The 25764-nt window shown below is 37.6% G+C and overlaps 2 protein-coding genes across 20 annotated transcripts in view; one reads left to right on the top strand and one right to left on the bottom strand.

Annotated features, from left to right (window-relative positions):
• The first annotated feature begins 3835 nt into the window (after positions 1–3835).
• MLH1 (mutL homolog 1) lies at positions 3836–24491 on the top strand. 6 transcript variants are annotated; one of them, XM_026067945.1, is made up of 20 exons: positions 3836–4005; positions 4537–4627; positions 4771–4869; positions 6291–6364; positions 7530–7602; positions 8896–8987; positions 10318–10360; positions 10952–11040; positions 13059–13171; positions 13750–13843; positions 14835–14988; positions 15700–16058; positions 16766–16914; positions 18728–18836; positions 19633–19696; positions 20260–20424; positions 21199–21291; positions 21675–21788; positions 22355–22526; positions 22992–24491. In XM_026067945.1, the coding sequence occupies exons 1-19, from the start codon at positions 3890–3892 to the stop codon at positions 22520–22522; spliced, it is 2259 nt and encodes a 752-aa protein (XP_025923730.1). In that variant the 5' UTR covers positions 3836–3889; the 3' UTR covers positions 22523–22526; positions 22992–24491. The 6 variants fall into 6 exon arrangements, with proteins under 6 accessions (XP_025923730.1, XP_025923731.1, XP_025923729.1 ...); XM_026067946.1 differs by lacking the exon at positions 22355–22526; XM_026067944.1 differs by lacking the exon at positions 22992–24491 and having other exon boundaries at positions 22355–22603.
• Positions 24492–24670: 179 nt separating this feature from the next.
• Positions 24671–25764, bottom strand: part of LRRFIP2 (LRR binding FLII interacting protein 2) — a 61400-nt gene continuing 60306 nt past the window's right edge. For all 14 annotated transcript variants that reach the window (XM_026067965.1, XM_026067951.1, XM_026067956.1 and 11 more), the window contains one exon: positions 24671–25080. In XM_026067965.1, coding sequence (XP_025923750.1) covers positions 24970–25080 — 111 coding nt within the window. In that variant the 3' untranslated portion in view covers positions 24671–24969. The remainder of the gene's footprint in view (positions 25081–25764) is intronic.

Raw genomic sequence — 25764 nt, 5'->3', positions numbered from 1 at the left:
CCCAGGAAGTATTAATTAGCATTGAATATTTTTGCTATAATACTACATTCCTCAGTAATTTCTCCAATGTAGCAGGTCTCTGCTTTTTTGCAGCCTTGACTTGTATTACAGTGAGTACAGTTTCAGGATCTTGTTTTGTAAAGCAAAAGGATAGTTTTGTGCCAGCCAGGACTTACTTATGCATACAATTCTTTCTTAAAACTTGTTTACTGTTTCTTAATACTCTATTTTAGTTGCTTATCCAAAAAAAGCAATGTTCACTTTGAATAGGGCCACTAACAAATTACACATAATTTTAAAATGATTAAAAGAATTTAAACTAGAAAAAAAAATCAGTTTCAATAAACTACAGTCACATTTGCAGTACAGGTTACAAAAAAGCATTTTCAGAGCTCAGATCTTCAGCATGGAAGTTAGCATCAGATGCAAGCCAGCATTTATGAAAATAAAACCTATTATTTCCACTTCAACAATACCTTTTAAGCACATACTTGTTACAAATACAGAAATGAAATATTCCAAATCAAAATTAGTCTTACTTCCAGTGAAACACTGATTCCAGTGGAGCAGGAATGGTTTTTTGGCCCTTATTTAGGAAAGGCCTTACATACATTTAAGTGTTTTCTTGAAGAGTGATATTCTCCCCAACCAAGGCTCTTGTTAAGCAACAGTTTTCATTAAAGAGACCAGTGTGTAAATGTAAGAACTATGTTGTTATTGTCTTGAAGAATTCAGAGGCCCTAAGTATCTCTTGGAAGAGATCCTTCTTTGCAGCTCTTCATTGGAGCTGAGGATCAAGTGAAGAAGGGCTACTGCAAATATAGAGAGTAAGCACGGGGATTTCAAAGCAACTCTCCGGCATTAGTAACTACAGCATCCATTTACATTAAAGAATCAGTCATTTCAAATGGTTATGCCATCAAAATCACATTTCCAAGAGATATATTTTTATTTAATTATTTTTACCCATGTTCATAAGGTACTTAAACACGTCTCCCCACTCATGATGTCTTGCGCTTTAAACTATATCCTAGGTTTCAACTGGTACAGCTTAGCTGAAAATTAAGTGGATAATTCAGGTCATTTCTCCTGGATCTGGTTCTATTCAATATTTTCATTCATTTCATTTTCATTCATGGACGATGAAGTACCAAGTACACTTAAAAGATCTGAAGATAATACAGACCTAGAAGAACTGCAAACATTTTAGAGGGCAAGATTAGAATATCAAATTATCTCGGCAAATTGGAGGACAGGTCCACAATCAAAATAATCCAGTGACGAATTCAAACTTATAAAGCACAAGTCAATGCACAGATGCAAGGTCAGAAATAACTGACAAGGCAACAGGATTGTGGAACAGGATTTGGTTCTCATTGCGGCCCTCAATCTAAAGCTAAACTCACTTGACCTGCTGAGTTTTACTTGTATTTCCCCAATTAACAGAGTTACAGTTGTAGTACTGAAGTATTCTGTTTTTCTGTGGTGGGATTTAGACAATAGAAAAAGCTTCAGTCTTGCATCAAACTAAAACATTTGAGGAGACATGGGCTCAGACTGTACTGTAAAAACTGTTTTCTGGGCTCTTTAATACATTTGAGTCAGAATAGTGAGTACATGCTGTGGATCGAAAGTGGGTAAGACTTGAAAATTGTACACAATATAGTATATTAAGCTTATCAAACCCAGCCATTAGAGATGCATTTGCGTTTTTAAGAACAAAATATATTTTATAATAAAAAACAATTCAAAATCCATTTTATTTCTGGCACTTGGGCCACCTGGTCTCAGCAGTGAGAAAGATTTTGATTAGACTGCAGTTCTTCCACTACATTATCATCTTTTTATTAAATAATCATCTCTGTCTCCAAGGGAAAACCTTACCACATTCCGCGAGTGACTACAGGGCTGTTTAAGTTTCTTGTGTACCTAAGAAAATAATGTTTGCTCTCTCAAATTTGTTAGCATTCATTTCTTTAGCATTCATTAGCATTTCTTTGGGATCTTAAAAAATGTGAAGATTCCAACAAGCATTTTTCATTAATACTTCGCCACTTCTGTACCAGTTTCTTAGAAAACTGATCCATGATATCAAAATACATTGTCTTCCTAAATTATTCAAAATGAAATCTAGATCACTTGTTTTTAAATTGCTTTAATAAAATCAAATTCATGTATTATTCTTTCTCAGTATTCTCTTGGTTAAAAAAAAAAAGAAAAGCTAAAAATCAAAGGAGTATATTACCATGACAATATTTCATGCATGTCTCTGTCAGGCTTTTCTGGTAAATTAGTTTTAGTGATTAATTTGTGACTGATGTTTCCCTTTTTTAACAGATTGCAATGCAAAACAACAGTTTATAATGAAAGCGTCAAAGCAAAGCTTGTAGGGTATGAACACGCAGAGCTCACCTCCAGTTGGGGCTGTTGTGTTGCAAATATGGAAAAGTCTTTTGATGGTTGTATGCTGCCAAGCAGAGAAATAGACTTGTCCGCATCAGCTTCAACATGTAAATTGCCAGTTTAGCATAAGCAGTGCATGCAAGCATTTAAATGTGCATGCAAGCAGCATATATCAAAATGAACTGCTTCTATATGATACAAACGATAGCACGGGTGTAAGCAAGCAGTACTTGTGGAAGTCTTCTTCCTCTTTGGTCTAGGGCAGATACTGACAGTGCAAATACAGTCAGAAAAATTCCTGTCAATGAAGAGCTTGAGCAGATGTGTTCTGTTCCGGATTTTGTTTTGGATCCACCAGATGCCTTCTGCTTTCTGTCTTCCCACCAACTGCCTGAGGTCACTGAAACCAGATTCCTCCCCTAGGTGCAAATCCTGGAGCAGAGCCACATTCACCCACTCAAAGCCCAGTGCTCCTGAGGTCAGTGCATGGTCGCTCACCCTCTCTTTGTACCTTTGCCACCTGCCCCGGTCATGCTAACAGGGGAGCTCGTACCAGGATCTTGGACTGTTCCCTGGGCGGCCAAGCAGAAATGCACAGTGGCCCAGGGCAACCAAAAGGCTTGGGAAGCCACTGCCAAGGAGATGGCAGGCGGGATGGCTGCCCTCCTCCTGAGTAGTTTTGCCAAGGACAATGAGCAGGCAACCTGAAGTCAGCCTCAAAGTGGCCTAAGTTAAGATCTTTCCTTGCAGGGCCCATTATCTTCTTCCTTTGCAGCACTGCCAGGGCTTGAGCTACCTCATGACCCTCTTGTTTAAAAACACGCCCGTGAAGTTACACTCCCCATGATTTTTTTTTCTCTTTTCTAGAAAGTGAAAACTGCTTTACTGATTGCCAATAACATGCTATTTTATTAATTAACATGTGGTCCCAAACATGAAGACAGCCATTTATACACAGGACAAGTCCCTGAAGCTAGATTAAATTAGATGAATAGGTGCTAGTAACAGAGCATCTTGAACTGGAACAACTCCCGTTTCTTGGCGTTGCAGTTCCAAGCAGCTCCTAAACGCCCCGGCGTGCTGCGAGCACCGGGCACAGTGTGGTGCTGCTACACGGCAAAGCCCCCACGCCCCGCCCCCGCCGCGCCTCGCAGCCAATCACAGCGGGGACCCCCGCCCCGCCCCCCGCGTGCGCGGCGGACGGCGCGGCCTGCGGCTCCCGCACCCTCCCAGCACCGCCCCCGCCTTTATTCTTGCCGTGCGGAGGAAGGCGGCCGGGTGATGGGCACTCTCATGGGCCAATAGGAGGGCCGCTCGCTCGAGGGGGGCGGGGAGGCGGGGGAGCGGCCGTTTGGCGCGAGCGGCCGTAGCGCGGCCTGCGCGTCTCCCCCTCCCCCCCGAGGAGGGTCCCCGCCGCCCGTCGGGCCCTGCCGCCGCCCCCGGCTCCCGGCCCGGCCCGGCCCGGCCTCCCCGCCCGGCTCCTGCCATGGCGCTGATGGCCGGCGTGATCCGGCGGCTGGACGAGGCGGTGGTGAACCGGATCGCGGCCGGCGAGGTCATCCAGAGGCCCGCCAACGCCATCAAGGAGATGGTGGAGAACTGGTAACGCAGCCGGCGCGCGCGCCCGCCCGCCCGCCGGGGTCCCCGGCGCTGCCGCGGGCCCTGTGCGGGGAGCCGGGGACGGCCGCGTGGGCTTCCCCCGGGGGGCTCCGCGGGCGAAGCTAATAATTTGAGCTTGGTTTGAGAATAAAGGCTGCCTAGGATTAAAGTTGCTGCCTTTTCAGTAGTAAATGTATTGAATCAGCCACGTGAAAACAAGCAGCTGTGTAGTGCGTTTCCTTAAGGGTTAGAGAATGGCTGTGCTGTATTTCTTGGACTAGACATCTTTCTTCCTATTTTTCTAAATTTCTAAAAATTTGTCATAATTATTGTGGATTGTGATTTAGGATAATGTATCAGTGTTGTCAGAAGAAAAAGGAAGGAGAGGATAAAAAACTTACCTGAAGCAGAACAAATTCCAAGATGACTGAGAATTAGAATTGAAACAAATTATTTCTTGTATGGTAATGATTTGAAATTCCATTTAGGTCATATAGTCCTTCATTCTCCAGAATTCTTTTTTTATCTTTGCAGTTTGGATGCTAAATCTACCAGTATCCAGGTAATAGTTAAAGAAGGTGGTCTGAAGCTCATCCAGGTCCAAGATAACGGCTGTGGTATCAGAGTAGGTAACCTAAATTGACAGTTGTATGCTGATGTTTGATATTGCCACTTAAACTTTATTTCAATTTATAAATAAGTGTTTCTTATCTTGAAAAGACTTGGAAACAAAAAATAACTTGTTATTTGCTTGTCCCTTTCACGTAGAAAGAAGATCTGGACATTGTATGTGAGAGATTTACTACAAGTAAACTGCAAAAATTTGAAGACTTGGCTAGTATTTCTACATATGGTTTTAGGGGTGAGGTAAGCTCCTTGACAAGGTTTTGAAACTGTTCATTGTCTGTTGTTATCCTACTGTAGTGGGATTTACATAGTATCTCATTCCCAGCATTCTTGACAGATGGTTTTGTTTGTTGAGAGAGTCTACCTTAGCATTGGGTAAGGTGGGGAGGTGGTTAGGGTTCAGAGAAAAGATAAGCACTGAGAAGATGAATGAGCCATGAAGTGTGTTGTTCCCTGTTAGACTTTTTTTAAGAAATTGAAGAATAATAATATCAGTTGATTCTCTGCCAATGCACGTGAACAGAGAGTGGTAGAGCTTTTAAAAAATAAAATAAAAGGCAGGTACAGAGCCGTTGTCAGAGAAGCCAACTGGTCTGCTGACCACAGGGAAGAACATGGTACACAACTGAGCCAATTGCTGTATCTGGGACTACTAAAATATTTCTATTGCAATGTGATTCTTAAAAGTAGCTGACAAAGTTGCCACTAATGCTAGTGCTGTAGCCAGCAGCCATCTCCTAGACCATACTATTGGAAAGTTCCTTTGTTAACGCTTTTACCACAAACTTAACCTCTTTTTTTTTTTTTTTACATCTCCTTGCTATTATCCCTGATTTATTTTTTTTAATTGTACCTAATTTTTTGATCACCCCAGTGCTTTGAAAATATCACATTCCAAGAAAATAATGAAATTGGTATTTTAAAAAAAGCAAGAAGCACATTTTTGTGTTGTTTCTATAACAAGTTATAAAGAGTTCAAAATACATGGACCAGAGTCCATGGTCAGCTCTGCTTTTTTGTTCACAGGAACAGCTGGATATGTAATGATGCTGAGTGTATCGGGCGTACACATCCTTGCGTGCTCCAGAGAGCAGACTCTCCTGGAGTTTCCTGCTCACACTCTGTCAGCAGATTGTCTCTGCAGCCAGTGACTCTGGTCCTGAGGCTGTGCTCACCAGGCTGTGTAGACCTGTACACTGACTTTTCCAAGAAAAACAATGTAACAAGACCTACCTTTGTAATATTACGTACAGTCAGAAGAAGAACTTGGGTAGGACTTGGGAAGTAAACAGCAAAACCATAAGGAACCCAGCAAAGCCATACAAAACTATCTGCCTTTTATTAACACAACAGAAAGAAAAGAGCACCACTGTAATATCTTTGCAAGCCCTCTTTTAGTTATATTACACTGCTAGCTGCTTGTACTGTCAGACAGAATGAAATCTTGGAAAAGCCAAAAGAAGGTCCTGGATAAGAGTCAGTATTGTAGGTACTGAAATTCATTAAAGCTTTACCAACCTGCAGTTTTCTTAAAAGGGTTTTTATTAATTCCTTGCAAATGGTATATCAAAATTTAGTGATGCTGTTTAAAGTATGGACACTCATTCAGAAATTAATGGTTTCTTGAGCAAGGCTCACAAAGATTCTTTTCCTTTCTCTAGGCATTGGCTAGCATAAGTCATGTTGCCCATGTTACAGTAACTACTAAGACAGCTGATGCAAAATGTGCATACAGGTATGCTACTTATTATGTAACGTTATGTAAACAGATGTATTTCTCTTTTCAATGTTCTTAGTAACATGCCTCTACCTGAGAGGTGATACAAAAGAGGGCAATCTATTCAGAGCAAGGGGGGAAACAGGGAATTCTGGGTATCCACAGCAGTGGCAAAAAAGGCTCCAAAAAAGAGAAAACATAGTTTGAGTGATTTTTTTTTTTTTTTTTTTTTAATTCCAGACTGTAAAGGTAAGCTTTACCTAAAGCAATATATTTTAAGAGTGGGGAAAAAAAAGTCTAAAAGGAATTCTACCTCAGCAACCAGTAAACTTTTGTCTTTTGCTCGATTTCTGGAAAAAAATGATGTGTGTGCACAGGCAGTGTGTCTTGCAAATTTCATGGGTCCTGAACACAGGATCTTACATCTTAGTTTGGGTTTGTATGCTAGGTGCCTAATCCTATTCAAAAAAGATTTTGAATATTCTCCTGAAAACTAAACCTCTCAACATAAGCAAAAATCTGTGCCTTAACTTCTCAACTGTATATAAGAAAAAGACGGAAAAAAGATGAGCTTTGCATCTTGAGTTGCAAAAGGTTGTGTCACTGTGATCTTCTTGCATTAAGTATGTAGGGGGCAAAAAAAAAAAGTATGCTCTTTAAAATTATGCATCTGTACAACTCACTAAAAGAATTACATGGGTCAAAAATCTTCTATGCTCAAAATGTTATGGGCCAAAAGGAAACAGATTTTTTATGTACAGACAAGAATTTCTCGTTGGTATAATTGAAATGTTAAGTCTAATGAAAAAAATATTTTCAGGTCTGGACAGGTCTAGCTGTTAATGAAAAAGAAAATACAAGAATACTACTGTTACAGGAAAAGTGTCAATAATAGTGATACAGTTAAATACACATTTCCTGTTATCTATGCCTTTTCCTCTGCTGTTACTCTCACCTGCCTACTGCCCCTCTGGGTACTCCTGTCAGTGATGCCAGTTTTCATCAAGCAGAAGCAGGGAGTTGCAGCCAATTGTCAGTGTCCCAAGTTCTTTGCTGGGAGGAGTGTGATGATGATGGGATTTCTTCACCTTCCCCCTTTTTTTGTTTTTTGTTTTTTGTTTTTCCCCCCCCCCCCCCACCAATCTAGATTTCTGATAGCCTCTTATTTTTATTTTCTGATTAGAGCTACTTACAGTGATGGAAAAATTAAAGCCCCTCCGAAACCTTGTGCTGGAAACCAAGGGACTCAGATCATGGTATGTTTGTGTTCCTGCTCTCTCTTATCCCCCTCCTGCTCTCTGATTATTATGCTTATAGCACTTGTTGTAAGTGTTCTGTTGCAAGGTATGTGACAGTCTCACCTTATAGAATATTTTCCAAATGACATTGTTACATTTTTTTTTTTCTTTCTTTCTTTTTTTCCCCCCAAAGAGAGCAAGGTAAACTTCAGAAGATTCTCTCTCTTTCTCGTGGGGATAGTGCAGTGATATACTATCAGAAATATTTCATAATACATGTGGACTGTTGAAGCCTTAATGGACAGTTAGGATTATAAGAACTAAGAAGCTCAGAGTATGGAGGACTGGTGTCTGTTATACGAGCCACAGTGGGAAGATGAGGGCTGGCATAGGAAACTGCTGTTTAGTTTTCAGTGGCATCATACATCTACCAAGCTTTCCACGTGGGTGGGAATGAGGATTGCTGTTAGGATTGTGAAGAATAAGCAGGTCAGAACGGGGAGGAGTGGGGCAAGTTGCACAGTCTGGAGTGTGGAAAGTTGAGGTCTAGGATAGGCATATCTTCTGTTGGACTTTCAGTGAGATTATATGCCTGCAGATCTTAGCATGTGATCAGAATTAGATGAAGGGTTTGGATGATGAAAAGCAGGGAACTCAGAATGGGAAGGAGTGTGCGTGTTGCGTAGTCCAGAGTAGAAAGTAGAAGCCTGGCCTTGGAGCGTACACATACACGCACCAGGCTTAGCACGTGAGTCAACCTTAGATCAAGGCTTAGGGTAATGTAGCTTAAAAAAGAAGCTGAACTTTATATTTCTGCCTTTCTGTTTTTATCAGAGAAAATAATTTGCATATTATGTAACTATTTAAATAAATAATGAAAATGAAAAATTTAAGATTTTGTTTTAATGAAGTTAACAGCCTTGATTGCAGCATAATTATCTATATTTTAGCTATATTTATTATCTATGTTTTATTAAAACACAGTGTAATCAGGAAATCTGTTGTCATCTACAATGGAAGGAATATAATTTTTAATTTTTGAAAAGTGGGTACTTGAAGAGGTTTTTTTGTTGTTGAGAAAAATACAATACTGAGGTACCAAAATATCTGAAAAACGTATATGTCTCTAGAGCTGCATTTTGTGAAGTGAACCTAAGCAGGTTAGGAATAAATCAAACGTGGATGTTTCATAAATAAAAATGCTCTCAGAACAATTTTGTCAGTACTTATTAAGAAGATGGGTTTAGATGAATTACACAGTGACAGAAGACTTAAAAATTGAATTTTTAATTATGATCTTTTTCTCTGCAGGTTGAAGATCTTTTTTATAATGTAAATACAAGGAGGAAGGCTTTAAAAAATCCAAGTGAAGAGTATGCAAAAATACTGGAAGTTGTTAGCAGGTAGACTGAAACAAAAGGCTCTTTTTTTTTTTTTTTTTTTTTTTTTTTTCTAATGCCAAGCAGAGCATTGGAGTTCTGGGAGGGACTGGCACCTGTGTGGATTTCTGTTTGTTTGTTTTTAAAGTATTTGTTAGTGTATGGTATCGGATAACAGTCTGATTAGATAAAGAAAATCTAGAAGAGAAACAGTGTAGTCAGTCTGTTGCTATTATTAGCAAGAATTCCAGCAAATCAACGTCTTGTGATAGACTTGAATGAGTGAACTCTCAATGAACTTGGGCTGAAAAGGATCCAAAAACCATGCAAAAACATTGAGATTTAGCTGAATATGAATAAGCTGAATGACAATTTTACCTTCTCCCCCACAAAAGTCAGTTCAGCTGTGAGATGTAGCATTCCCTTATGGGTCACTGATTCGGTCGTCTTTGGCATGTGAAGAGACTTGCAAGCAGGATCTACACAACTTAACCAAAAAATCTTTACACTTTCAGTAAACAAAAAAGATAGCAAAGAGTAACGACACTATGGTATGTATTAGCATACTCTCCCAGTAAGATACTGAAGAGTCTTTACTAGCCAGGCAGGCACAGTCAAGAGGTGAAGCATTGGCTTCTACTGCTCGTGGCTGGCTCATCTGCAGTCTTGCTGAGTGGCTGTCTACCAGCTCGCTGGGTTTTTTTGTTTTTTTTTCCCCCAATTAGGATTTTCCTTTTTTTTTTATGTTGATTTTCTTCTCTTGAATTCTGAGCTACTAACTGTCCACACTGCAACAATCTAACCTCTGCCTGCATTTTCACCTTTCTCATCTTGCATACTACTTTGTGTTCTTTCTCATAACCCAGCAATTTCTCTGGAAGCCTGGGCCAAGGTTGAGCGGCTGTGCTGTATCAAAACTAGGCCTTGGATCGCAGACAGCTGACCCCAAGGGGGAGGGGAGCTCAGAGGGTGGCAAGCCAGCCATTTTTCAGATCCTTCTCCATAGAAGTTGAGAGTTGAATCTGTTTTACTGAAGAGGTTTTCCTGTTCTTGTTAAGCCTGTGAAATGAAATTGAACTAACTAGATCTATATGGGTTGGATTAGGTTTTGGGGTTTTTTTCTGAGAAATAACCTAAGCTGATCCTTGAACTTTATATGATTTCAGCTTAGTTATAAATAGGGAACTTAACAATTTTTTTGAAAGCTATTTAATCTACAAAAGCTCAATGCAAATAAATTATATTACTGTGTAACAGTAAATGAAATTGCCCATGTTACTGGTTGCTTTTGAGCATTCAAGGGAAGTAACCTATTCTTTCACGTATGGCACTCTTCTTTTTGCCTCTGTTTCAGGTATGCCATCCATAATTCAGGCATCAGCTTTTCAGTTAAAAAGGTATGTACAGTGTTTCTAACTTCATCATATTTATATGAAAGCAACAGAAAAGTTCTGTGTTGTAATGCATCTTTTGCAATGGGACTAGTTTATAGAGCCTTCCCTTGTACTGAAATGTTGAAGTTTACTTTGCAGTTTGGATGCAAAACACATTAATTAAAAGTGAGCAAGATAAAAGGTGATTGTCAGGAGTTTGGAGTTTTCTATGTTGCAAGTGTTTTATTTTGTTTTAGTTTTATGAGCTGTTTCAGCCTCTTCTGAAAGTCTGATTACTAATAACTATATGTAAGAAGGTGGGGCAGAGTACCTTCGGTCTGTGGCATTCTTGATATTTATTTACTGAAGTGCTTATGTTCCTCACTTTCAAAGATGGGTTATTAGCCCAATGGACCATGCACCTGATGTGGTCTATCAGTTACTGTATTTCTATGCTGTTTACCATCTACTGTTTTTCTGAACACAAACAAATAAATAATAAGACAAAATTTCAAAAAGAAGTTGTACATTTTTGTTAGAAATGCATATTGTTGTGTTCAACGTATTTCTGAAAATTTCAGCCAGAACTGTGATACTCATTTCTGCTCTCTTTAGCAAGGTGATACTATGTCAGATGTTAGAACCTTATCAAATGCCTCAACAGTGGATAATATCAGGTCCATCTTTGGAAATGCTGTTAGCAGGTACGTTGACCATCAATTTTCATTTTGACATGATGTGTTCCGCTAACCTTCCTATTCCTTCTTCTATTAAAGAACACAGACTGTGCTAACTTTATATGTGTTCACTTTAAAATGAATTACAGAAAAGAGGAAATGTTGCAATAATAGAGAGCTCTCTCTTTCCTTGTAGAATGTGTGGCTATTCTTTTTTTTCTTTAATCAAAGGAAAGGGGGGAGTTGTAATGTAAATATCTGATCTTTCCTTTAATGCACTGAAAGGGAACCATCTGCTTGTAGTTTTCCATGTGCTAATTTAGAAAGAGAACACAGGTCTAGCTTGCTCTGCAAGTTCCTAGCCTCTTCCTACACCATGAAAATTTTACCTCTTCTTACTACAATCTACTATTTAATAAATTTCAAAGTCTTCTAGAATTAACTTTTCTGAAGTTTTAGTTTTTAATATTTTGACAAAAACTATGTTAGCTGAAGCTGAATAAACCAGCAAGAACAGCTGAAGACAAACATGCATAACCCATCCTATTTCAAAAACTTTATCTGCAGTTTTAGGAAGAATTCTCTTTAGAATGTATTCAGCTGTGAAGAATTCATAGAACAGCCTTATCGAATGAATTTCTCTGAGGTCTCCCATGAATACTTAAGTGCCAGTTTGATTCAGTTACTAAAATCACAGTTCACATGTGAGGAATTTAACTTTGAATACATGAAAACCCCTTTAGAAAATGCAGCAAAGTAAAAAGGCTGTTCAGCAATAAGGTCTGCAATATTCATATTTTTTTTTACACATTTGATTTTGTCTGCAATTAATGCTTGTTTGATGTAGCTTTTCATTCGCACAGTCCTGAATAAATTGTCCATCTCAATTAAAACTTTTTTTAAATCAAGTGTAACCTTTAGTCTACCCAATTTCAGATGCTGTTAAATCTAGCTTATTATTTCCACTTAAAAAATGAACACAACTAAAAATTGAAGTCAGAATATATGGAGATTGAATTTGAAATAAGTAGCCCATAAGCCTTTTCTATATTAATTTTAAAAGCTGGCATAATACCTTGCTAGCTAATTGTACTCACAGATTACCAGAGTCTGGTCAGATTTCCCTAACTAATACATCACAAAAATCATGCAAACTATGAAGATTTTTATTGTTAGAATCTGTACACGTGGGAATAAAAAAAGTGTTTTGTTTTTGTTTTTTTTTTTATATGACTTCTTAATAGCCCACATATAAATGTTAAACTGGTAAAAGTGGACACAACAGTTCAAGAAAAAGGTGACCTTCCCTGGGCTGCTGGCAGTTTTGAAGTGTCCTTGTCTGCCACTGTCAGTGACTTAAATTGACAGTTCTAATGTAGTGGATAATGTGATATATTCAGGTATTAAAAAGATATTTTGGATGGTTTTGTAGACTCTAATCATACTCTATTACTGTTTTACGTTTGCTTAGGGAGAGATAAGCAAGAAAAAGTGCAATTGGTGTTTTATTATTTTTGTGTTTTAAATAATTTCTTATTAATGCATACAAATATCTTAAGGGAGGGTGTCAAGAGGATGGAGCCAGACTCTTTTCAGTGGTGCCCAACAACAGGACAAGAGGCAACAGGCACAAACTGAAACACAGGAAGTTCCCTCTGAACATGAGGAAAAACTTCTTCCCTGTGAGGGTGACAGAGCACTGGAACAGGTTGCCCAGAGAGGTTGTGGAGTCTCCTTCTCTGGAGATACTCAAAACGCGCCTGGACGTGATCCTGTGCAATGTGCTCTAGGTGACCCTGCTTGAGCAGGGGGGTTGGACTAGGTGATCTCCAGAGGTCCCTTCCAACCTCAACCATTCTGTGATTCTGTAATTTTATGGATCGGCAAAGAACATATAAACTCTAAAACAATTCTAGTGCTTTCTTTAACTGAAACATAAATGAAATACATAATAGTGTATTCCTACTTGTGAGTAGCATGACTGAAATTTATATTGACAAAAGAATTCTTTTTTTGTTTGTTTATTTCTGTAAAACTGTCAATAGAGAACTGATAGAAGTGGGCTGCGAAGATGCAAGCTTGGCCTTTAAAATGAAAGGTTACATAACAAATGCAAACTACTCTGTGAAGAAATGTATATTTTTACTCTTCATAAACCGTAAGTTAAAAAAAAAAAAAAGGCATATTGTAGAGCTGTATGTTGTTTGCATAATAATCAGAACAACAAAATCCATTTCTCTCTAAAGAACTATGAAAACTTTCCAAGTATGAACTTTCTTGAAAACTATTGAGGGGTAAATATTACAGTTCACTATAGATCTAAAAAAGAGTTTTTCTATTTGCAATGTGGGTCATATTTCATATTCTAAAATACTGGAGAGCAGCTGAGATTGGGCCTAAAGAAATTCAAACCTATGGAGCGTCAAGGTTATGGTTGCAGCAACACTGGCATGCAATGCAGCAAACCATGACTGTACCAAATAATGAAAAGGTAGTTTGGTTATTCCAGTTTTAGCACACTTAAAAAATGCTGATAAATGTTAAAAAATAAATAAATAAATAAAACAACATTTCCTATTCCTGGTTTTATTTTAAGATGTCTAGGGAAAAAAGGGGTACAACTGATGCCTTTTGAAGATGCAGTGCATGAAGATTTTGGCCTAAATGAGTTGTTAGGCATTGTGCAGTACGTTTCAGTGGTGCGGTCTGAATGTAGCATTTTGTTCTTTGTTTCAGATCGACTGGTAGAGTCGACCGCTTTGCGGAAAGCCATAGAAACTGTCTATGCTGCTTATTTGCCAAAAAGTACACATCCGTTCCTATATTTAAGGTAAAGCAATAGAAAGAAGTGGCCTTTTAACACTACCGTCAGGGATACCAACGGCTTTTTAAACCTATTCACTCCAGCTACACCCTACAAGATAGTATTAAGCATCACATTGAAGTAGTTTATTGCCAAATAGGAGATAATTCACTATGTATTTTTAATATTAGGAAGATCATCGCATTAAAAAATCTTAAGGCCTGATTTTCAGAAGTAGTGAGCACCTATAATTTCGACTTAGATCCTTTGAAGTTATGGATTAGGAAAATTAGTTGCACTAGGAATAAAGCAGAGCATTTAAGACCAGTCAGGTCTTTTATTCCAAACTCCATCAATGTTTTTCCTTGCTAGGATTTATATTGTGTTCTAGAGGAGCAAAACATAATCATTTCTATTTTTACTTATTACTGTTCTTGGTATGCTAGTGCAACAAAGAGATGAATTGTTATCATACTGCTTACAGAAAGTAAATATTAAAAAAATTTAGAATAATAGCTAAAATTGAACAGTAACTAACTGTCATTGGACAATATAAAATAGAATGGAAGAACTGTAATTACTCTGTAATTACTAAGCAATTAAATTTTGCCATTTACCCATGAAAAACTTACTGATATTTAGTGCTTTCAAACAATAACTGCAGCATTCAGCTGGATTCCTGCTTGCTATTACTGCTAAATGACAGGACCTCAGAGCTCATTAACTCATGACACACTGTAAATAAAAGTTACTTCTAAAAACTGTTTTGTAGTAGTACAATGGAGAGCTTGATTTAAGCTTACCTATGTTAACTGATTTTGATGAGTTTGGAATCAAATTCTTCAATGATGCACACACACGCACACACAGCAAATCCGACTGCAGATTTCAGGACTATTTTGGCTTCATTGCATGGAGTCATGGGGCCAGGTCTGATGAATCTTGCATTGAACTGATTAGTGCCCTCTCTGCTATGCATGGGAAATTTTAGGTTAGCTTCTTTTAAAATGTTTTGCAGCCTGGAAATAGCTCCTCAGAATGTAGATGTGAATGTGCATCCTACAAAACATGAAGTCCATTTCCTTCATGAGGATAGTATTCTAGAGCGTGTGCAGCAACATGTAGAGAGCAAGTTATTGGGCTCTAATTCATCAAGGATGTACTTCACCCAGGTGAGAACACGTTTCAAGTGACCAGAACGCTTCACTGTATTAATAGTGATCATGTTTACTCTGTTAAATAGTAAAATTTAGGCAGTAATTGATAACTATCAATATTATACTGGTAGCTTCAAATCTTTGCTCTGTACTCAAATTGCTTTAATATACCAGCGTTGACGATGAGGCAGTAAACTTACTGGGGGAAAAAAAAGTGAATGAAAATAATTTATATACCTTTCTGCCAAATATATTTTCGGTCTTTTTGATGATTCACGTTTGGTAAATTGTTTTTATTCTGCTCTGTTTCTGTGTGGAAGACCTGTTACTGGTGGAGTTGTTTTTTATATGTATTTGACAGCACCTTGTATTTAATCTAACTGGAAAAAAATAAGGGAAAAAAATCCATAACCTCTGTGTATAGTATAGTATAAGAATTATAACCACAAACTTTTAAAAACAAATTTCCTTGTGATTGTTGACATTAAAGATTTTGTCTTTGAGACAAGGCAATGTTCACTAATGATTTCCTTAACTGCTAAGGCGATGACATTTGTGCTATGCAGATAGCGAGTACAAAGCTGGTGGCCTGTGTGAGTGGTTGATGTGGTGTCTGTGCGGTTTGAATGTTCCCCACCTTTGAGCAGTGAGATGCTGTGAGAAGATGGCTAGTCTTTGATTTGTGCTGAATCTCTGCTCTTCTCTCTCTTCCATATCTGAATGAAGACATTGCTTCTGGGGGCTGATTGTTCTTCCAGTGAGGTTGTAAAATCAGCAGCAAACTCTGCTGCGATTACCAAAGGAACCAGTGATAAAGTTTACGCGCACCAGATGGTCCGCACTGATTCCAGAGAGCAAAAGCTGGATGCCTTTCTTCAGCCGGTGAACAACCCACTAAGCACAGGCCCCACAGAAGTGACAGCAGAGGACAGTGTGGGACTTCCTGAGGGCGCAGTCAGGCCGCAGGATGCTGAAATGGAAGATGTCAGTGATGTAGCTGAAATCACTGATGCTCAGAGGGTCACAGTGTTGGCTGGGGGCCTGAGTGAGAGTAGAGACTTGTCTCCTGAAACAGTGCTTCCTCGGTAAGTCTCATCTTTGCTGAATATGGGCTATTACCTATTCATTTCACAGCATTGCCATCAAAGAAATTAAATTTCATTTGTGAACCATACATTACATAACTTGTGGTAAGTTCTGTAACTGGAATGGGAGATTCTGCGCATGTTGGAAGGCAGGAAACTGAATGATGACATTAACTTTAGTTTAGGGAGGTCATATTAGTCTATTTGTATTCAGAAGTCCCCCTTTTGTGGGGGAATAGAAAATATATCACTGAATTTTTCAGACAATACCCTAGTAAAGATAAAAGCACTATAATCTTTTTTTTTTTTTTTTTTTTTTTTAGCTCTTGAAGAGAAATGTTATGAGAGGCCAAAGTCATTTGAGAGAATCTGATTTCTTTTTTTTCCTAGTATTGCAGGAAAAAAAGCCCCTTAGAAATAACAGAATTTTGTGATGTGTACTTTTGAGCCTGACTGGCTTGATGCTTAAGCAATAGACACGTCTGATGCAGTCAGTATAAAAAAAAAAGTCTTTAATTCCCTTATGAACTACCATTTTCTAATAAATTGTGCCTGAGAAGTACAACGACACAGTCTTTCCTTCTGAGAAGCTTTGGGAAGCTTTCTGCTTTTCCTTTGTTGATGTAGAACCTGTGAATTGACCATCCCATCTGCTGAGTGTGTGATAAGGGAGTAGAACATACTTCCTTTTTGTTTCCATATTGCAGAAAGAGACCATGCGAAGACACTGACGTAGAAATGGAGAAAGATGATAATAGAAAGGAAATGACTGCTGCCTGCACCCCTAGAAGAAGAATTATCAACTTGACCAGTGTATTGACTCTCCAGGAGGAAATTAGTAACCAGGTGCATGCAGGTAAGCAATTGTCTTGCTCCCCAAGATTACTGTTACCCTGCCAGTTAAACATGTTTGCTTGGACTGCTGAGGAGAAAAAAAAAAAAAAAAAAACACATTAAAAAGGTGGCCACACTAGCCCACTGCTGTAAGTGAGCTTTTAACAAAAAAGTGTGTTAAACATTAAGGGCCAAACTCTGAACAGGCAGCTACTAAGTGGTATGAGCTATACTGGACTGGTTTTAAACTTCAGTACACTCTGTTAGTAAACAGATGTTTTATATATTCTAAATAGTTTGCACATAACTTGCATTGTAACTAATAATCCCTTAAAATCATAGCTTCAAAAGCTGAGTTATTTTGTAACTTTCAAACTGAAATGTCAGTTATGATATGTTCACGACAAAAATTTTGCTTAGTTGCGTGATTCTGAAATAGATTTATAAGGAAAACTTAGTAAAGGATTAGGCTTGATGATTGGGTTTTCTTTTACTACTTTTACTCATCATTTTTGTTTGGATCTGTCTTACTTTTATGAAAGGAGTTCACAAGTGACTGGTGAAATATTCTTTGTTCTGGTAAGAGTTACTTTGGAGAAAGGTGAAAGGTTTGCAATTCTTACTTGGGTTGTTTTCTCTTAGCTTTTTCAGTTGACGTAAGAGTCATATTGAGTCACATAATCTAGTGTTTTCAGTTAGTCTAAATGTTGGGAATCATTTTTTGTTTTTGTTTTTTTCTTTTTCTTGAATTATTTTGATTTTATGGTAGATAGAATGGGGGAACCTCCGCAGTTAAAATGGCTAGACTAACAGGGCTCTATAATAATTAACTTTAAAAAAGGAGAAAAAAAGAAAACCTAAAAATCTTGATAGCACAGTGGTAATTGATATGTGCTCCTGAAAAAGTCTCACAGTAGGCTCGTAATTCTGCACTCATGATTACTTATCTGACTACCACTGTTTAAATACTGAAATCACACAGTATCACTGTGATATAAAATCTCCAAAAATATCCTAAAGTAGCTGGTGGAATCTGTGCAGCTGTTTGAGATTTTGTCTTATCATCACATGTGTGAGAAATACACAGATATGACCTTTGTAAGAAAGAAATACACTTTAACCATACTGTATTTCTTTGGAAAAGGTAACACTGAAATTTGGGGAGCATTAGTGCTTTGTACATGCTGTGATTGCAATGCCAAACCCCTCTAACAAGACACTTCAGAGGACTGAAACTAGTTACATCTTTTGTGGACTGGCTAAAATGGACTCTTAATATGGAATCTCATTTCTCAAATTGATTTTTTTTTTTTTTTTTTTTTTAATAAATGAGAAGGCCAGAAATTTTTTTTGGGAAAGCAAAAAAATTATGAACCTAATTTGCCACATTTCCTAAATGTAGTCTGACTGTTGTTATATTTTGTTGAAAGGTTGTTTACATCTGCAGTTTTAAGTATGTCTGTACTCTTACTAATCTCTTGCCAGAAACTGCTCTAGAAAGTCAATGCTATTCAAGTCAGATACAGAGATTTTTATAAATTTGCTTTTGTAGTTGAACTATTATATAACCTTTCTCATTTAGGCCTGAATATATACAACTATATGGATATGCATACAAATTATTAAGATTTTGAAACATATATTGATAGCTGGTAGTACAGGCCTATTTTAGAAGCAGGGGTATAATAGTGCCTGAACGGTAGTCTGAGACTTTCACATTTAAAAGACACATGACAAACCAGCCAACCAACCAAATCAATCTGGCCAGGGTTGATGCTGGAGTTGGGGATATGGAATTTTTTTTTAATTTTTATTTATTTTTTTTATTGTTTCAGGTCTTCAGGAGATGCTACACGATCACTCATTTGTTGGCTGTGTCAGTCCTCAGTGGGCTCTGGCACAATATCAGACAAAACTCTACCTTCTCAATACAACAAAACTCAGGTAAAGAAGCTAGTTGACTTGCTGGCAGTTGAAATAGCTGCTCACCACCAAACTAATTAGAAGGGAGAAGGAAATGACAGAAAAACAATAACACTTTCTTGTCACCTATGCAAAAAATCATGAGGCTAAGAATTAAGCAATCGGTTCAGAAAGTGGAAACAGGTCTGGCATGCTTGTGAAAAGTTGCAGAGCATCAGCATCATCAAAATGTCAGCTACTCTACTGTGTGCTCAAAAACTGGTGTAACAAAGAAATTTTATGTGCTTCATGATTGTCTCCAGCAGTAATTTGTCTATGGCAGATGGTGCAAACGTGAGCAAGCAGAGGTTTCAGAAATGTCCATGGTGTATCCACTTGGGTTTATGCAATCTGCAGGACATAATGACAACACAGTTTGTATTTTTGTAGGCGCAGTCTTCAAAACTGTGCCAGTTACAAAGTTTTAGATAGATAAGTATCAATTTCCAAGCTCCAATGCATTTCTTGCAATGCAGCAAAGGAGTAAAGAGGTTTAAACACAGCGTACCTGGGAATAAATTGACAGTGGCAGCATGCTAGAGTATGTAATGCTTCTGCACCGATATGGGTCAGAAACCAAGAAACAGATTTAATTGTATACATGTAGCTACAAGTTTAGGGTGTGCATGAGAATCTTTAACTGTTTAGTTAAAGTAAGGTCTTTGTTAATATGAATGGACATCTCTGATGCTCCCAAGATGACCCTTACTTTTCCCTTTTTAAATACATACCTTGAAGTGGTCATGCCCATATAACTAACTTTTGTACTTTAATTTAGCCAAGAACTCTTCTACCAGATACTTATTTATGACTTTGCAAACTTTGGCGTCTTAAGGTTGTCTGTGAGTATCAAGCCTGTTTTTTTTTTTTTTTCAGACTTATTTATAGGGTTTTGTTTGTTTGTTTTGGGGGTTTTTTGGGTTTTTTTTTTTTTTTGGTCAACTGCAAGATTGACATTTCCTTTAGGCTAGTATAATGTAGCAAATGCTGTTAGCAATTTTGTAGCTACTGCTGTGAGTTTTGATGCTGGCCCCGTGTTGTTAGTGTCATTTCCGGCTATTCACCAAGTTTTGTTATTCCTTATTGTACTGGAACAAATAATTTTAATACATAACCTGTCTTTAACAGAAATATACTTTAAAATTCTACTGCTTATCTTGTAAATATCAAGCACTTTGCAGAATCATAGCCTCTACAGAATCCTATCAGTAAGAAATTAGTGTGTATGTATGTGTATATATATATATATATTTTTAAAGGACTGGTTAGGATACACAGAACTGTTCACTCTGCAGGCCAGAAAGTGTATATTACAATTAGATTATATTTGAAAGAAGAAATAGATTTTAAAGGGTGGGAGGAGCTTTGTGATTATTAACAACAATTTTGCCTTCTCCACTTTTAGGAGCCAGCTCCTTTATTTGAGCTTGCAATGCTTGCTTTAGAAGACCCTGAAAGTGGCTGGACAGAAGAAGATGGTCCAAAGGAAGGGCTAGCTGAGTACATTGTTGAATTTCTGAAAAAGAAGACTGAAATGCTGAAAGATTATTTTTCTCTTGAAATTGATGAGGTGACTGCTATTACCTCTGACAGTAAATTACATTAGATGTTGATAATAGATAACTGCAGTAGTTTGCTTGCTTCAGAAATAATCCTGAGCCGGTGAAATACCATCAGTAAGAACCAACTCCAGTAAAAGATTTAGGTCGGTGTTCCCTTTCATTCAAAATGCTCAGGGCTCACGCTGCTTTTGGAAGGTGGCTACACAGAAGTTTATATTTAAATAGTCATTGAATAAATACTTTAGTCACTGCTCCAGTAAGTAGAATCCAGATCTTCTATCCAAGGTGTGTGGCTTAACCAATTCTCCAGCCCTGGCAGGGCTATCCATACCCTTGCTGTTACTTTTTTTTTTTTTTTTTTTTAAATGCATCCCTTATTTTATACAAAACAGAACAGCTTCAACAAGTGTTTTATTTCACAAAAATCTCATTTGTCTCAAATGTTCTTCTAGGAAGTGGGAGCTGAGTGTTTAGTGTCTTGAGGTAGAGAAGAACCCTGAATTCAGGGCTCCCTGACCTGGGTGGTCTAAATCCAGGCCTCTGAGTTTAAAAACAACAAATCACAGAACAAACAAAAAACCCCAAACCTCTCCCTGTGATGTCTGCCCAGAATCAGACTATGGAAATTTGTAATTTCAGATACCATTAAGGATCACTAAGTTTGGATAAATATCCAAAAAAAATCAATTTTATAATAGATAACAGGTTTGCAGCATCTACTGTAAGAAAGAATGCTTTTTTTTTTCCCTCCTTCTTACTGAAGCAGCAGTATTGCATTACAGGAAGGAAACCTTACGGGATTACCACTTCTGATAGACAACTATGTTCCCCCACTGGAAGGACTACCTATGTTTATCCTTCGCTTGGCCACAGAGGTATGTTTCCTTAATAAAAAAGGAGTTTGTTTATTCACAAGTACCTTTTCCATTTAGGAAAGAATGAAGTGATTCAAATTAACTTCTAATAAGTTGTGTAGGGAAGCCTGGAAGTGGTTTAAATGTACTGTCATGTACTTAACCCTTTGCTGTGGTTACTTATCAGTTACACTTTTGCCTCTAAAGCCATGAGTGCTAACCAAATGAGAACACATTCACTTTTACTTGAAAGCCTTTATTTCTACCCATCTTATTTCTGTGCCTTTACATTACCAGCACAAAAATGGCCAAAACACTATTAAGAATTTTTCATATAAAAATTTTTATCAAGTCTCTTAACTGCTGCCCAGATTTTATTAAGTGGCTTTTCTTTATTGTAACAGGTAAACTGGGATGAAGAAAAGGAATGTTTTGAAAGCCTCAGTAAAGAATTAGCCATGTTCTACTCCATTAGAAAGCAATATATAATACATGAAGCCAACCTGACAAACTCTCAGGTACAAGAATATGTAACTAGTCATACAAACAATTAAGAACCTTTTTTTTTAAACTACAGACCATTATAGAACCATATAGTTCCAACTGTACTTTCAGCAAAGTGAATCAAGTAGCAGGGCAGCAAGATTCTGAAAGAATATGTGGCTTAGATTATCTGAAGAATTGTATACATTGAGAGAACCTTGTAATAATGTGTATTGTAGTGCATGCAGTAGTGTATGCAGTACTACAATAGTCCATGGCCTCTTAAGAGTTTGGGATATGTTTTTAACCTGCTGAGCTAGGATACATTTCTACAGAATAAAGATGCAAATATACTTAAAGACATAGTCTGGTTATGGCAGGTATCTGAGTATCTGCTTAACCATTCAGTCACGTTAGCTAATTCTGCAAGTGATACCACTAAAATAGTTTCCAGAGCTTTAACTTGACTGTATAAAATAAACCTTTTCTGTAATACTAGAAGAACTTGTATAATCTCTGTAGACTCTCAAAGTTTAAGAACTGCTCTTGTTTAGTAAAAGATAATGAGTTGTTTGTCCTCCCCCCCCCCCCCATATTTCAGAATGAAGATTCTGATTCTAGTTCAACAACATGGAAGTGGACTGTGGAACACATAGTTTACAAAGCTTTTAGGACTCATCTTTTGCCTCCTAAGCACCTCACAGAAGATGGCAGCATTCTGCAGCTTGCTAACCTGCCTGACCTGTATAAAGTTTTTGAGAGATGTTGAGCAGGTAGCTCGACAGACTTGTGCACATGTAAAAAGCATTCATTTTATATTCTATTTATTTAATAAAGGATAAAACCAGAATCTCAACTGGAAAAAAAAGGATTTAATATCATACTAACTTGATAGCAGACAAGTGGTATATTTTCCTTCTATTGATTAAGAATAAAAAATTTAGCTGTCTAAACACAGTGTAGTTCCTAGACTGAACACAAAGATTTTATTTTTCAGCTTACATATGAAACTGCCATTGCAAGAAATGAATCAGGTTAAGTGATCTTGAAAAGAGATAGGACTTTAGGGTTAATTGAAATTTTATTGCTTTAACTCAGCTTGCCATTTGAAAGCAACAATATGGGTTACTTACTTGTACTGTTTTTTTAAGAATGACTGTTGTACAACAGTATCTGCAGTACCTGTATGACAGTATGTGAACATACATGCAAGGCACTTAAATAACTTTCTATTACAGGGCTAGTGACTGTGGTATTTCAGACCCTCTGCCCTGCATTTCAAAATCATCCCTTTCAAGCAAGGATTCCAAAAATAAAAACAGGACTCCTATGACAGATAACAAGTGACTATACATACACAAGATAATGCATTTCAAAGAACTGTCACAGATGACAACTGACTGCTGGCTCCAGGGTCAGAGGAAGACAGTCTTGCCAGGAAGAAAAAATGCTTAAGCTTTAACTTGACCCCTGACCTTTCCTGAGGCTGTACAAGAGTCCTGGAATATCACAGATATTGTCACATGGCAGCTCTCAGAGAAAACATCATTCAGGAGCATGTTCCAGCCTCACCTGGGTGGCTAACAGGAAGTAAACTAGAAGCAGACATGCTCCACACTATATGCCTTATAGGAAGAGGCATTAGCAGAAGTTTTGTTCACATGAACTCTCTCAACCTCCAGAGTATCCCTTATCCTCAAAACAATGACTCAAACCCCTCATGGTTTCTTCTGAACAAGTACACAAAGTGAACATGCAGAGTTTAACAGAATAGAAAATTATCTATGTGATCACCAACCTATGATTCTTTTCTATTTAATAAGTAGGCCTAGACCCTGCAGATGCTTCTCAGCAAGGAAAACTTTTTTTTTCCCCTAAGAGGCATCTGGTATACAAACAGAACATGAAAGAGCTTTAATTTTGCACGGTAAAGATGACTTTTCCTTTAGAAAGCAGCTCTGATACAAGCTGAAGCACTAAGGCTTTGGCTTGCAAAGAGTCTGCAACCTGCCTTGCTTTGAGAAGAACACCTGAAGGGAGATTTGCAACAGGAAAACATCTGATACCAAAGGATTGATTCCTCTTAAATCAAGTTTAGGGCTCTTACTGGCCTGAAGCAAAGTCTAACACTGGGTAGCCCCACTTCAAATGGTTCAGAATTGTAATTCAGCAGGTCTCCCACTTATGATGTACCAGCTTGAAAAGGAGAGAAGTTCTTAATAGCATTTAGTGTCCACAGAAAGTGGGCTATAGCCAAAAATGTCTATAGTAAAGAGAACAAAAAGATACTTCTTCAGAATATGAAGATCAGAATTCAGTGTTCTCTGAAGACTTTGTTCCATCTTGCTAGTAACTCAGTATTTTAAAAGAAAACAAAACACCTTTTCTGGTCAGTAAAGTGTCCATTTAATAAACTCCTTAGCCACATTTCCCACCCCCTTCCTCCCACCCTAAAATTTCAATTCACACTTAAGCAGCAGATGACATACAATTTGATAGTGTACAACACAAGTTTTTAAATCTGTACTCTTATACTAAGAGTTATCAGGGGCTAGTATTCAACAAAATTACCTAGAACTCAGGTGTGCCCATGCAAAAAAGCAGATATTTATGTACAGTCCCTATTATTTTCTTATAAATTTAAATATTTTACAAAAAATGCATTTTCAAAATGTATAAAGTTTAGTGAATATCCCATATGTATCTTAAAATAAAATATTATCTGATTTCAAAGGTTATTTCAACAATCTAGCATCATTGAAGTCTAAATTGCACCATATAAAAGGCACTTGTGCTGTGTGATGTCTTGAGCAAATATAGTTGTTAGTTTATAATACAGTATTACAGTGTCTTTCTGAATTCATGCAGTTGTCTCCAAGCATCAAGCATCATTAAAGCAGCCAAAAGAGATTGTGAGTAAACTTGATTCCACAGTTGTGAAAACATTTTCTATTGCTAAGTCAATCATACAGCATTGTGCTCCAGCTCCGACTCTAGAATCAAATGCTATGGAAAAATTGCTGTCATTCACATGGGAATTCAAACTACATTTCATTCTCTCATAAGTTACAAAAAAGTATGCCATTTAATTACGAAACTAAAATACCATTGAACAGCTCAGTGTTCAAATAGTTTGTGCCAATGAAAGTCTGTATTTAAAAACAAGCTAGGGGCTAGTTATTCAAGGAACAGTGCACAGCATTTTTTATTTTCACTTCACTGCTGAGATAAAAGCGCAGTCCTATTTGCCTTCATCTTCTCCAGCCTTTTCATTAAGTGGCTATTGGTCATCTCCATCTCTTCGATCTTATCCAGTGCTGTTCTTAACTATAAAATGAAAGCAAAAGTTATAATCACTTTAAGCTTAATTGGACTTTCTGCTGTTCTTAAGCTGTGATAGAGGAAATCAAATCAGGAATATAACACAAGTATTATACTCTTTATAAAAGTGCCACATAATTTGAGATAAGACACTTGAGCCATATGTTTACCGCAGTCAAATGAATTTGTTAAAAAAAATTGGGAAGCAATTTAAACATGAGCGATGTGTACTTACTCCAAAACAGCTAGGTGCCTGCAGCTTCCTATTACATGCTATTAAAGGCAAAGACCTCTCTACCATCGTTACTCATCAATGGATATATATTCTAGTGGGTAGCAAGCATCATGCCAGTCATGCAGCAGCTCTTAAGCAAGCATAATTGGCAGCACAGTTAAGTGCAACTTCTTTCCAGTTCCCTATGAAGTGCATATGCTGGAAACTCCCCAAGCTGACACTTGACATAGGGAGGATGGGCTTCCCAGTAATTTTTATGAAAGCATTAGATCAAAATAATACAAGTAATCACATTTAGAAGGAAATATAACTTTAGATCCTTCCTTTCAAGGAAATACTGTGTTGAATTGTAATCAGTAGTACTTCATGTGCTATAGTTGTCTTCTGAAGGCAACACTGATGCACTCAGAGGCCTTTTCAAAACACTTCAAAGCTGTAACAACAATACAGAAAGG

Source organism: Apteryx rowi, unplaced genomic scaffold (assembly GCF_003343035.1).
Source record: "Apteryx rowi isolate R43461 unplaced genomic scaffold, aptRow1 scaffold_265, whole genome shotgun sequence".
Taxonomy (NCBI): Eukaryota; Metazoa; Chordata; class Aves; order Apterygiformes; family Apterygidae; genus Apteryx; species Apteryx rowi.
The sequence above is the reverse complement of the archived record's forward strand: the minus strand, read 5'-3'. Positions and strand labels throughout refer to the sequence as shown.

Excerpts from the sequence above, each read along its gene's own strand:
- MLH1 (XM_026067945.1), top strand. The coding sequence starts at position 3,890 with ATGGCGCTGATGGCCGGCGTGATCCGGCGGCTGGACGAGGCGGTGGTG. Across the intron at positions 13,172-13,749 it reads ATTTTTACTCTTCATAAACC|ATCGACTGGTAGAGTCGACC; the intron begins GTAAGTTAAAAA and ends TCTTTGTTTCAG. Across the intron at positions 16,059-16,765 it reads CCTGAAACAGTGCTTCCTCG|AAAGAGACCATGCGAAGACA; the intron begins GTAAGTCTCATC and ends TCCATATTGCAG.